Source organism: Mesoplodon mirus (genome assembly GCF_964341445.2).
Source record: "Mesoplodon mirus genome assembly, chromosome: 18".
Lineage (NCBI taxonomy): Eukaryota > Metazoa > Chordata > Mammalia > Artiodactyla > Ziphiidae > Mesoplodon > Mesoplodon mirus.
The window spans coordinates 18,066,268-18,080,019 of NC_138994.1; the positions used below are offsets into that span (position 1 = coordinate 18,066,268).

General features: G+C 42.6%; 1 protein-coding gene across 2 annotated transcripts in view; it reads left to right on the forward strand.

The window, feature by feature from the left end:
• The first annotated feature begins 293 nt into the window (after positions 1 to 293).
• GRB2 (growth factor receptor bound protein 2) overlaps positions 294 to 13,752 on the forward strand; it is a 73,829-nt gene continuing 60,370 nt past the window's right edge. Inside the window, exons 1-2 of one of the 2 annotated variants that reach the window (XM_082603648.1) lie at positions 294 to 488; positions 7,822 to 8,037. In XM_082603648.1, coding sequence (XP_082459774.1) covers positions 7,960 to 8,037 — 78 coding nt within the window. In that variant the 5' untranslated portion in view covers positions 294 to 488; positions 7,822 to 7,959. The remainder of the gene's footprint in view (positions 489 to 7,821; positions 8,038 to 13,752) is intronic. The other variant, XM_082603649.1, reaches the window with a different exon arrangement.

Consider the following 13,752-nt stretch of genomic DNA (forward strand, 5'->3'; position numbering starts at 1 on the left):
CAGCCAAATTGCCTTGGTTTGGTGGAAGGGGAAAGGACGTGGATAAGAGTTATTCCTTCAGGGGTGAGATCTATTTACCCGCTCTGGCACCGAGAGGGTTACAGCAACCCCGGGGGTGGAGCCTTGCCGGTGCCACCTGCTGCGGGGCGGCCCGGCGCCTGCGCCCTGGCCTGTAGCTGGTCTACCTGCGGGGGCCTGGCCGAGGAGGAGCGCTTGCGCTCTGGGCCTTTTCCGCTGGGGGAAGTCTCGCGGGGGCGGGCGGGGCGGGGCCGCGCCGGGAAGTTCTCGCGGGACCCCGACGAGGAGCGGAAGCGAGGCGGCAGTACCGCTTCAGCGACCGGACGACGACGGCGGCGGCCGCGACGGAGACTGTGGCCGTGACGGCGGCGAGAACAGTCGCTGCCCTCGGGGAGCAGCAGCGGGGTCGGCGGCCGCTCGCACCGTTGCGGAGGGGCCGGCCGGGCGCGGAGCGGAGCAGCTGCGCCACGGTGAGTACGGCCGGCGGCGGCGGCGCTGCTCCCGTGCCCCTTCCTCCCCTCTCCGCAGCGGGAGTCGGCCCGGGGGGCCCGGGCCTGCGTACTGAGGGCTGCCGGCCCTGGAGGTCGGGACAGTGAGGAACGGGGTGGGGAGCAGAATCCCTGGGCTCCATGTTTCCCCTTCTGGGGCGCTTCCTTCCTGGGGACCTTTCCTCCCCTGACCCTTGGCTTGGGACAGAGCTCCGGACCCCGGGGCAAGAGGCTGGCGGGCTTCTAATTAAATTTCGTGCCATTTTCGTGGGGGTTTGCCCAGAAGGGGCCCAGGAGAAGCCCGAGAGCACGGGGTACTCATTCTGTGAGTCAGTCTGACTTGGTCCGGGAGGCGGGGGATTCGCAGAGGGCTGCAAATGGGGTGATTGATGCTCCTTCGACCTGTATGGTCACCACGTCACTGTCTCCTGGTGTTTCGGGGCCGAATTTTGGGAGGAAACCCACCAACCTTATTAATACTGTGAGTGAGGACGTTTGCTACTGGAGCCAGTCAAGATGCCTTTGCTTTTGTAGCGCTTTTTTTTTCTTTCTTTCTTTTTTGACTACTCTCTGAAAAACATTTGTCAAGAAAAATAAGCAGCAGTTGATTGGAATGCTGCGAGGAAAGATTTCAGTAAGAGAGGGGAGGGAATCACTGGTATTTTTCATTTGCAGCGCTCTCCGTGTCTATGATTTACGTATGAGTTACAGCTTATTTAGGGAGTTAAACTAGGCTGGCTTCAGATGCAGTAAGAATATAATTTGCAGAGGAGCCAAGTGCCTCGCGGTCTGACTTTTGGTACTGTGGATTATCAGAAAAAAGTGGGAAAGACACGAGAGAAATTAGCATTAGTTTTTTTGGCCTTCTAGTGCCTCTTTCACTTCGTGCTCCCCAGTTGCCTTCCCTCTCTATTTCTCCATTCCACTGCGGACACTAAATGTTTACTCGTATAATGCAAGTCACTTGCCCCCTCCCCCCCCTTTTCTTCTGATCTACTTCCCCTTCCTCCTTTTTGTCCCCTCTCTGGCGTAATTTTTCGAGTTTTCGGCTCTTTGGCACAATTCGTTTTCTCCCTCATATAAAGATCCTGTTTCTCTCCCGGGAAGATGCCCTCTTTCCTGCTTTATTCTACATTTTTGAGCGTCCACTGTGTTCCTTCAGTTTGCCAGAAGGGTTGCTAGAGAGCCATGCGAGACTTAACGTTCTCCCCCTGGGAACTGGGAGGCTCAAGGATTGAATTCAGCTGTAAGTAATCAATACTGCCACTCGGTCACAGGTGCAGCTTGTGTTTTTGCGTTTTAATTGTTTTTTTTTCATTTTTAGATCATGTTTTTGTGCCTGCTCATGCTTTTCTTCTTATGTCTCTTTTATGTTAGTAAGGGAGATTGGGTCATTTTGGGAATTGTGTGACTTCTTTTTGGCTTTTAGTGGGGGTGGTGAATGTTAAAAACGAAAACCAACCATAGTCCTATATTACAATAGAATTAAGATAGCTTGAAACATTTAAGGGAATAGAATTTATTTAGACCATTGATGAATTAATTAAAGCTTGCCCGTTGTAATAGTACTAATTTATTCTTTACCAGCCTTCTAAGATAAGGTGTCTTTTCCTGCATCTGTTATAATCAGCCTTCTTTGTTATTGTTGTTGGGTTTGGCTTTTTTTTTTTTTTTTTTGACAGAAAGAAAGAAATTTGTTCTCTTGCTCCTTCCTTTGTTCAAAATTTTCTGAATCCCCAAATTAAAAGTTAATTCTTGTAATCAGCCTTCTTTGATACTAAAAGAAAGCATTTAAATGTTTGAGGCAGTTTCCTTCCTCAGCCAGTGTATTCAGATTTGAGGTACTACTATTAGGTTTTAAATACTAAGTTGGTGGTACTTAGAGATTTTTCTCAATAATTCCTGTTATGTTGCACGTTATGCCGCAACAATTCTAATTGTTACTTAGAACAGAAGAGTAATAGATTTTGGAGAAATGAAGTAATACAGAGTAGAGACCCACCATGGTCTCCTGAGAGAAACTAATATTGATAGTTACTTGCTTAATTCAGAAGAACTTTCCAGCACTCCTGAAAGGCCATTGAGAGCCTTTCATTTTATTTGTCAAAGTTGGGTTTTTCCCAATTATGCCAAATGAATACGTATTATTGTCATTTTATGCAAAGACATTGTAGTGCATTGTCTGAGATGCAAAGTTTAAAATCTAGTCAAGGCACCCTTACAGCACAGCAGTGATTTTTAAAATTTAGCGTGCATAAGAATTACCTGTGAATCTTACTTAAAATTAGGTTCCGGGCTAAGGCCACTACCTTGCCGAACTCCAGAAGGCACCTCACAGTGAATCAGTCCCTGAATGGGGTGAGTTTGATGTAGCTGATCCAAGAACCAAAACTGTTGTTACAGGATGCACCCGTAAATTAATGAGACTGAAATGTGGCTTTAAATTACTCAAAGGTACGCTTTCTGTATATACACAGTAAATGTCTAAAAGACCAGTAGAATAAGTGACTATAGATGTGATTAGTTTTATATGTGTGAATATTTGAGCATTGTTAGGACTTGATTTGGAGGTATTTAATTTTAGTTTATACTTAATAGACCGTTAATTTGCCTACCAGAGCGTTCCTCTGAGTCTGTATGTAAATGGAAGTTCTAGATTTACTGAGAACACGTGGACCGATATTTGAAGAGGTACTGGTGATGCTGCTTTAATACCTCTTAGCACTTTATGCCAGGGACTCAGCATTTACAGGTGCTGTCTCTTTTAATTAGCAAAATGACCTTATAAGCTGTAGATGCTATTATTTTCCCCATTTTCTAGCTGAGGGACACTAGGGATTAGAGAATGTAAGTTACTTCTCCAGTGTTGCCCACCTAGTTAGTAAGTGGTACAGTGACAGTTGAATCCAGGTCTAACTCCAGAGCATCAGTAAGATTTTAGTTTTTGTTTTTTCTGACTTACAAAAGCAATACATGCTTATAGTAAAGACAGTGAAAATACAATTGAGGTGTATGGGACAGAAAGTAAAAATATTCTGTGAACTCGCTTCCAGAGGTAATCCTTATTAACCTTTTGAATTTTTTTTTTTAGCACACACTGATATTTTATGAAAGTATGATAAACTAATTTTTCTGCAGTTTTTAAAAAAACTTGATAATAATGTATCTTGGTACTTACATAGAAAGCTATTTCTTGTTATGCTCATGGATATTGATCAGGGATACATGTATTTTGCACATGGTATTTGTGTCACTATTTTAGTGAGATAAATTTGGGACGTGGCATTGCTTGTCCAAGGGTATGCATTTAAAAAAATTTTTTATTATTCTTTTTTATTATTTTATTATTTTTATTTTTTTTTTGCGGTACGCGGGCCTCTCACTGTTGTGGCCTCTCCCGTTGCGGAGCACAGGCTCCGGACTCGCAGGCTCAGCGGCCATGGCTCACGGGCCCAGCCGCTCCACGGCATGTGGGATCTTTCCGGACCGGGGCACGAACCCGGTCCCCTGCATCGGCAGGCAGACTCTCAACCACTGTGCCACCAGGGAAGCCCAAGGGTATGTATTTTAAATTTGTCAATAGATGCTGTAAAATTACTCTCCAAAAAGATTGAACTAATTAATTCCCTGATAGAGTGTGAGCTCTGTGGTGATTTTATTTTTATAATCCAGTACTAAGCATATTGTTAGGCATATAGTAGCTGTTCAAAATGTTAATTCAACATTGGATAAAGAGTCTGAGAATCTCTTTATCCATAGTATCGCAGAGACTGGATGTTATAAATCTTTAAAAAATTTGACAATTAGTAGGTGAAAGAAATCTCATTGTTTTAATTTGCCGTTTTTTTGTTTGTTTCGGTTTTTTTGGCTGTGCCATGCAGCTTGGGGGATTTCAGTTCCCCAGCCAGGGATTGAACCTGGGCCATGGCAGTGTAAGCCTTAATTTGCCATTTTTAATAATGAAGACAAACATCTAATATGTTATAAGTAGAGTCACGTTTTAACTTAATTTGAGTGACTTAATGTCAGGCTCTGTCTAAAGCGCTTCATATATGTCTGTTATCTATATTACCTAATTCAGTGCTCAGTGAATCTTACAAAGTTGGTGATATTATACCTATTTTACAGATGAGAAAACTGAGGCTTGTTTAAAAGCCTTGCCCAAAATTATAGCTGGTAAGCATCAAGGTCATTACTTGAACTTGGGGTCAGCCTGCCTTTACAAACCATGCAGGCTTAACACTAAACTATACTGGCCCAGTAAAGTGTCGCGCATTTTATTTTCTGTGAATTTTGGGAAGAAGAGAGTTGAATGGAAGACAGAAAATAAAATCCTACAAATACCTTTAGGAGACTGCAGTTTATGATACTGTGTATTGCTTTAAATGAACAGTTCAAGCTGCACTTGCCTTGTTAAAATTCTCTGCTTGTGATGGGCTGCAGGGTGTGTGCTGGTAACAGTTCAGACATACTCTGTCATCAGGCTTCAGGGTGAAATGTACTCCCAGCCCATTTTCTTGAGAAATTTACAGCAACATATACTCTGTTAAAAACATTATACATTGTGTCCACTTTCAGATTTCTTTCTTCCTTTTTAAGTAATTAATGCGGGGTATGTAGAATTTTTTTGTCTGTAATGAAACACACCCTTTTGAATTTCTTGAGGCTGCATGTATTTCGGTGGATAGCCTAATAACCTGGCCTCCTCTAGTTTTCTCTGTGAAACGCTAATTTTTACTTGGCACCACCGCAAAAGTATTGATTGGTTGGTTTTCATTCCTATTAAACTGTATCTTACAAAGCAATTGTTACTTGAAACAGGATTTTCAAGAGTGTTGTCTGTTTAAGTTTTCTGTAGGAAACCTGTGGTAGGTAAGTTGAGTAACAGCAGGAGAGCAAATGTTGAAAACTCTTGGTTTTTATGGTCTGGCTGTTCAGTTACACTGCAGCTGTCTGGAATCATGAATGACATAGAAGTTTATGCCCTGTTACTGCATAGTACCTTGACAGTGACAGTGCTTTAGGTTTCTGTCTGATTTCTGTTTTTCAAAAATGAAACTTTTAAAGTTTTTTGGATCTGCGCAATTATTCTTCAACTTCCCATCATTGATACATAGTCCCAAAAATCAGACCTGAAGACCAGTGAAAATAAATGGTCAGGTCAGGGTATGGAAAATATTGATAGGCATGTAGCGGAGATTTTGGAGCAGCTGTAAAAAGTTTTAAATAGGTACACACTGGAAAGTAGGCAAAAAAGGAGAAACAGTTATTAATTCTGGGAAAAATTGAAGGATTGTACTAGAAAGGAAGGTTGGTTGTCATACATTATTTAAATCACCAGTGAACAATGTTTCGTAATGTAATAACTACTGCTTAAACCGGAATATGTGGCATTACTGGGATGGGGCAAGGCAGAATTGGCAGGGGCGGAACAGCTAAGTCCTCATCTTTCAGGTGATAGGTGATGACTGGAATAAATTAAGAAACAGCAGTAGAAGGGTGTTATTTAGAAATACTGTGAGTAAACATAAAGAGAAAGCTAAAAACAAAATTGAGGGTGATTGCTTGTGAGTGTTGGGGTAGGGAACTGCTCTTTTTCATAAGCCTTTTAATGCTCTGACTTTTAAAATTATGTATATGGATTCATTTGATAAGTTACTATGGTGAAAAAAAGTAAAGGGTGATTAAGGACACACGAAAATACTGAGACTAATTTTTTTTTTTTTTAATTTGCTGGGACTCTTTTTGCTTTCCTGTTTTAGAGCCAGCACAACACAGGATATCCTAGGTATGGCCTGATAGAATGAATAAACGTTGGTTTAGTTTATTAGTTTACCTGCAGTGGAATGTTTGGCCTTCAGAATTCGGCTGAAGGACTTTTTATTACCGGGTGATTCTTTCCTCCTTGGTAATACTCATTTCCCTCTAACCTTAGTATTCCCAGCTGGTTTACTCCTTAGTCCTTTTGTAGCTATGCTTGATTAATGCCCCAGTTGTTAACTTTAGAACAAAAGAATAATAATCACTCATGCCCCTCAAATGAGGTCTCTGCTAGGTGGTAATTATCCACCAAAGGGTGTCACTATAAATAATCTGTCCCCGTTCTGCCAGTGTCAGTGTTGTTTTCTGCTTTTATTTAGCCTGTATGAAAACAGTGACTGACAAAAGAAGAATGGGGCTTCGTTTTCCTTCAGTTACGCGAAAGTCTACATTGTGTCCCGTATTCAGGGCTCGAGACTCTTCACTTCCGCAGTGATTGTACTGCCCAGGTTCACCATCACTTGGTATACTACCTAAGGATTATTACAGAATCTTTGCCTGCGAAATGCAGTTTGGGTCAGTCTAGTACTCCCCTGGCTCCGAGAAAATTACCTGTTCTCAGGGGTAACTGTGAGAGGCTTCTGTTTGGCTTTTGGGCGGTAGCTAAGATTCTGAAAAAGGGATTGCTTTCAAGTGTGGATTAGGACTTCAACCTTGCTCCGTAGGCTAGTTAGGAATAATGCAGAGGCTGCTTTTGGAATGCTGAACCTTGGACGTCTATTTTCAAGGGCTTTTGGGGCCCCCGAAGTCTTGGGGGTCTTCAAGGGATAGGGAGCCTTCTGCACAAGCAGGTCTCCACCCACCAAAGGCTCTGAGGTGGATTTCCTTTCTCTGGTCACCTGAGCTTGCCGATCACAGTTGGCAAGTGGAGAGGGAGAGTTGCCTATGCTGAGAGTAGCAAACTGAATAAGAGAGTAGTTCCTAGGGTCAGTTTCTTCCACTTTCCTAGGGGCAGACCAAGGTATAGTTTCTGAGAACAGTTAGAGCAGCTCAGGACCAAAGCCCACATTGCTGGCTTTTGACTGTGGATAGGGGACCCAACATCTTCGAAACACCAGAAAGGTTGGCAGGGAGAAAGGAGGGAGAGAGGCCTATATAACTGAGAAACTAGGGTGCCATCCCGAGGGCGAGGCCTTTCTTTACGTGGATTGCATTTCGTGCCTGGAGAAGAGCGTGAGGGGCAAGGGAGGAAAGGCGGAGACCGTTCGGACTCCAGCCGGTTCCTGCACACCGAGCACACCCAGCGGGAGGGAAGAGGAAGTGTGTTCTGGAATAGCTCGAACAGCTGCCGCCATTGGCCGGCAGGCCTGTCAGTTGCCTGGGGGCCGAGACTGGAAAGAGGAAGGAGGAGCTCAGGGCTCCTGCCTGGAAGGGAGAGAGGAGGGCTGAGCCAGGCCGAGCCAGGGGGCGTGGGGGCTGGGACGGCAGGCCGACTGGCAGGGCGGGGCTGCCTTCGATCCGGCCACTTCTCTCAATCATTGCTCTTCTGATTCAGGGTGGCATTGTGTGTCCCGGTGTGCAGGAGCGAGTCCCAGCTGAGAGGCGAGGCTGAGCCCAGAGCACTGGGTTGCTTCAGCAGGGAAGACTCCCTTCCCCCCTGCTTCAGGCTGCTGAGCCCTGAGCCCCACTCAGAATGGAAGCCATCGCCAAATATGACTTCAAAGCCACCGCAGACGACGAGCTGAGCTTCAAAAGGGGGGACATCCTCAAGGTAAGTGTTGATGCCCAGCAAACGCTCAGATGGCTTCTCCTTGTACTCACCTGCCTTCTTGTGCCCCGATAACACACAAAGAAGCTGTGCTTGTTCTTTTTTCATTGCCCACTTTTAACATTTACCATCCTGTGTGATTTGGAGAGCTAGATGCTGAGTAGAATATCAAACATGACTTCAGAGGGTTGGTGTGATGTGTGGTCTTTAACTGCCTTTGTGTGAATGCCTTGAGCATTTCTGTGCTTGTTGATATTGGTAATTCAAGTAAAGTCAGAGCAATATGATTATAGTAAGGAAGCGTATGAGTAGATTGGGTTACCTAATCTACTAGAGTTTTATAAAAAAAAATGAGAGGATTTTTTTAAAAGAACCAAATTTGAAGTATTTTTGTAAAAAGCACTCAATTAGTCTTATCTTACATAGTCAAAAGATTTTTGCTTCTGGAATGTGATCCTAGTAGGTTAGAAATTAATTTCCCCTAGTTTAGAGAGGTGGTTAGAAGTACATGCCAAAACTCGTTACAGAACCTCAGTGTATTCTTATTCTTTGTGAAACAACTAATGGAGTTCTAAATAACAAGGTTCAACTTGCTGTTGTACCAGTCAGATTTCGATTTTCTTATACTTAATGAGCAGTTACCCCATATTAAACTCTGATTGCACCAAGGAAACCTGCTGACAGTTTAAAAATAAGCTTCCTTACAGTTTGCAGCTCATTTTGAGCCCCACTATTTACATGAGGTTCGCCTTCCACCTGGCACATGTTAATTATGTTGTTTACCCAATTGACTGGAGCAGCTTGCTCTTTTGGATATGTAATTTATTTTTACATGGGTGGGTGTTATCAAATAGTGTATCAACTCTGAGAAAAACCTGAAATTTAATGTTTGAGTCTTCACTGTGTCTCAAATTTTGACTTTTTTCCTCTAAACCTGATTGTTGGAATTTGCCATCCATTTGTTTACTACTCTTGAATGAAATTATTAGGATTTTATAAAGAAGAAGAAAGTGGAAATACAGAAATATGATTCTTTATAAAAGGACTAGTGACTTTTGTTTTTAAGTTTTGCAGACCTCTGGAGAGTTATTATTTTGTTCACTGCCCAAGGTGTAGAGTTCTGCTCTGAAGTTACCTGCACAGTAGTTTTTGTAATGTTAGGAATGTAGGTTGCACTTCATAGAAGGTGATAAAGAGCCCTTTAAGGAGAAGGAAACTGGGTGAGCTTTTTTTAATTTTTTTTTACATCTTTATTGGAGTATAATTGCTTTACAATGGTGTGTTAGTTTCTGCTTTATAACAAAGTGGATCAGTTATACATATACATATGTTCCCATATCTCTTCCCTCTTGCGTCTCCCTCCCTCCCACCCTTCCTATCCCACCCCTCTAGGTGGTCACAAAGCACAGAGCTGATCTCCCTGTGCTATGCGGCTGCTTCCTACTAGCTATCTATTTTACATTTGGTAGTGTATATATATCCATGCCACTCTCTCACTTTATCCCAGCTTACCCTTCCCCCTCCCCATATCCTCAAGTCCATTCTCTAGTAGGTCTGTGTCTTTATTCCCATCTTGCCCCTAGGTTCTTCATGACCTTTTTCTTCCCCTTAGATTCCATATATATGTGTTAGCATACGGTATTTGTTTTTCTCTTTCTGACTTACTTCACTCTGTATGACAGTATCTAGGTCCATCCACCTCACTACAAATAACTCAATTTTGTTTCTTTTTATGGCTGAGTAATATTCCATTGTATATATGTGCCACATCTTGTTTATCCATTCATCTGTTGATGGACACTTAGGTTGCTTCCATGTCCTGGCTATTGTAAATAGAGCTGCAGTGAACATTTTGGTACATGACTCTTTTTGAATTATGGTTTTCTCAGGGTATATGCCCAGTAGTGGGATTGCTGGGTCATATGTTAGTTCTATTTTTAGTTTTTTAAGGAACCTCCATACTGTTCTCCATAGTGGCTGTGTCAATTTACATTCCCACCAACGGTGCAAGAGTGTTCCCTTTTCTCCACACCCTCTCCAGCATTTATTGTTTCTAGATTTTTTGATGATGGCCATTCTGACTGGTGTAAGATGATATCTCATTGTAGTTTTGATTTGCATTTTCTCTAATGATTAATGATGTTGAGCATTCTTTCATGTGTTTGTTGGCAATCTGTCTATCTCCTTTGGAGAAATGTCTATTTAGGTCTTCTGCCCATTTTTGGATTGGGTTGTTTGTTTTTTTGATATTGAGCTGCATGAGCTGCTTGTAAATTTTGGAGATAAATCCTTTGTCAGTTGCTTCATTTGCAAATATTTTCTCCCATTCTGAGGTGTGTGAGCTTTTTGACGGTATTCTCAAAGTCAGCACTAAATTAATCATCAGAAAGCAGACAGAACCAGCTATAGGTTTTAGAGAGAAATACATCATCTGTTTCTATTTCTTTAGCTAGAAATCAGCAATCATAACTTAGCCTACTAAATTACTCTGTATCATTGATGTACTGAGGAGATAATTTGATGTTTTCTTAGGTGATTACTATTTTCAGCAGATAACCTGCTCCTGATATCATAATAAGATTGGCTACTCAGATAAAGGGGGAAAAAAAAGATTGGCTACTCAAGTAACCACATTTGTCACTTGTACGAAAATGCTTTGGGGCCAAGCTTGGGGTTTTTTTTGGTTTGTTTGTTTACTGAAATACAAATTAGATTTCTCCATTAAGTTTACCCTAGAAACTTGAAACTTGAGCCTGGAAGTTCATATTTTTTCTCTTAGTCTATCCAGTTGCACATTTAGCACTAAAGCAACAAGTCAAAACAAAACTGTGAACTTTGAGGTCTGTTTTAAAGAATTTTTAGACAAGAACTTTCCCTGTTTACTGCCACTAAATTTAGTCTTGGACCATGAACATTTTATAAGTTCTCCACCTTAAATTGGTAAACTTCTTGAACAAGTGTAATATCCTTCTTTCCCATCCTACAGTTAGGATGATACTGTTTAATATTCCCCCAGAAATTTTTATGATGAGAGAGAAAGTGAATCAGAGTGCTCACATTTACTTTCAGATTTTCTTTGGGGAGAGAGAAGCCTACATATATTTAGTTCTTTCCAGTTTGGCAGATAACTGGCATATGAAGTCATAATGCCATTATTGCTTTTGAATGGTGGCCGTTAGCTGTTTGTTAGTAATCTTGTGGCTTTACTCCAAAAAATGAGTGACGATACAGTAGTTGCCCTTTGTCTCATAATTCTGTGAAACAGCTGAGTGAAGAGGAGGGACATTGCTTTGTCTTAAGCACTATTAGTTTAAAAAAAAAAAAAAGGGCAGTGTTTTCCTCTTTGATTATTCAGGGAGTAACTGGCTTCATTTGAGTGGCTCTGATTTGATTTGCTCACTCTTTAGGATGTTAGTTGTGAGCCAAATCATGTTTTGAAGTACCTGGAAAGCATTGACCAGTTTCCCTCAATTGAAATATGGATATATTTACCCTCTGTTGATAAAACGGACATGTGCACGTGGGTACTGAGTACTTTTTACTTGAAGATAATGAAATAGAAAGGGGCTCAGCCCTCTGCCTATGGCCAGGTTCAGAAGGATTACACCCTCTCACTGTCTTGGAGTTCCTGGTTAACTTTTGCTGCATGTTGACTCGTGTCCCCCAGCAGACCACTTCCTTACTCTCTGTCCACATGTTGACTTGTGCTGCCCTGAGAAGAGAGAGCAAATTAAAAACATCTTACTGGAAGCCGTAAATAGAACTTAATGCTTGGATATATCTGCCTTTGTTAATTTCCCTTTTTATAAAAGCTTGTGTTTTTCTTGGGGAGGGGTGGGGAGGGCACTGGGGCTAGGTATGGAAGAAATTGCTCTTCTTTTGCAGTTTCAGGCCTTACGTGGGTGAAATGAACCTAAATTTCCCCACCATTGTAGGGCAGCCTTGAGATAGCCCCAGGGCTTCTCCACTGAAAATGAGGCCCCTGAATACTCTGCCCTAGGCACGCAAAACGCCTGAGCTTACCTAAAAGTTGCGTCTGCCATCTAGGGGCTTCTGTACATGTATTGATACTTCAGACAGTGCTGCATAGGAATGAAGAGACTGTTTTGAGCTCTCAAACCTGTGCTCATTGCATTCTGTAGCTGGGTTGTTATTTTCTATCAAGACAGACCTTAGACTCTAGAAGAGAACCAACAGTAGATTATCTCAATATCTTCTCTGTCTGGCACAAACTTCCTTTACCAGTTTCCTAAACCGCTTTAGAACTAGGTCTTGGGTTCAGTGCTGATGACACTATTTTACTGTTACATTTACAGAGCGTCTCCTTGAGCCACATCCTGGGGTAAGTTGCCTTGAGAGTTGGGGGAGAAATAGAAGACGTACTTTCTCCCTTCAGGAACTCTAAAATCAAATAAGAGAAGTGAGGTTAGTATGTGAAACAGTGTGTGACGGTGTGTAAAATTAGAGGATCTTTATTTTTTTAAATAAATTTATTTATTTTTGGCTGCATTGTGTCTTCGTTGCTGCACATGGACTTTCTCTAGTTGCGGCAAGCGGGGGCTACTCTTCGTTGCACTTCGCAGGTTTCTCATTGCGGTGGCTTCTCCTGTTGCAGAGCACAGGCTCTAGGCGCGCGGGCTTCAGTAGTTGTGGCACATGGGCTCAGTAGTTGTGGCTTGCGGGCTCTAGAGCACAGGCTCAGTAGTTGTGCCACATGGGCTTAGTTGCTCTGTGGCGTGTGGGATCTTCCCGGACCAGGGCTTGAACCCTTGTCCCCTGCAGTGGCAGGCGGATTCTTAACCACTGCGCCACCAGGGAAGCCCTAGAGGATCTTTAGAACAGGAAAAGACTTCCTTATTTTACAGGTGCAGAAATGGTGGCCCATGGAGGTTAATGATCTATCCAAGATCACGGCTATTAGTACTTAGTGCTGAACTGGTGTTTAACAGAATGCTGAAGTTTTGTTACACACTGTAACTGCCAGTGTAATTTTGAAGGGAAGAGATCGGTGAGAGCCGAGGTCTGAGAAAGCTGTGTGGGAGAGGCATGACTTGGACTGGACCTTGTGAAGACCAGGACAGGGCTAGGTGAGGAGAAGGGAGGGGCGGGGGCTGTGCTTGTTGTGTTTGAGACAGGAATGCTAGAATAAGGTTATAGGCTGTGACAGAGTGGAAAATAAGGTAGAACTGGAGCCAGATAAGAAAAACCCAATAAGAGTTTGATCTTGTCCTTAAGCCTCTGAAGGTTATTAGCTGATGACGAAAGTGTCCTGTGTGTATAGTGGAAATGTCCTGTGTGTATAGTGGATTGCAAGGAGGGAAGCCTGGAGTCCCGGCCTGGCAGGTTCCAGTAATCAGGTTGTGAGATAAGTGCCTGTACAGGTATAGGAGACTAGGAATGAAGGACAGGGGGTACTTTGAGGAAAAGAAAAAATAACGGAATTTCTGCCTGTCAGCTGGGGATATTTGAATAAGTCTCCTGCGTAACTGAGAAGAGAACATCCATTGAGTATGCTCCTGAGAGCCAGGAATGTGAACTAGAGTGTGATTGGTTACAGTTTTCACAACAGCTCTAAGTCCTGAATTTCAGTACATGAGTCTCATTTCAGGTGTTTGAATTATCAAACCTAAAAAATAAGAGGTTGGGGTGGGTTTTTTTCTTCACTATTTCAAAGTACTGGTATCGGTATACTTCTTGATTTCTTTGCCTGTTGATAAG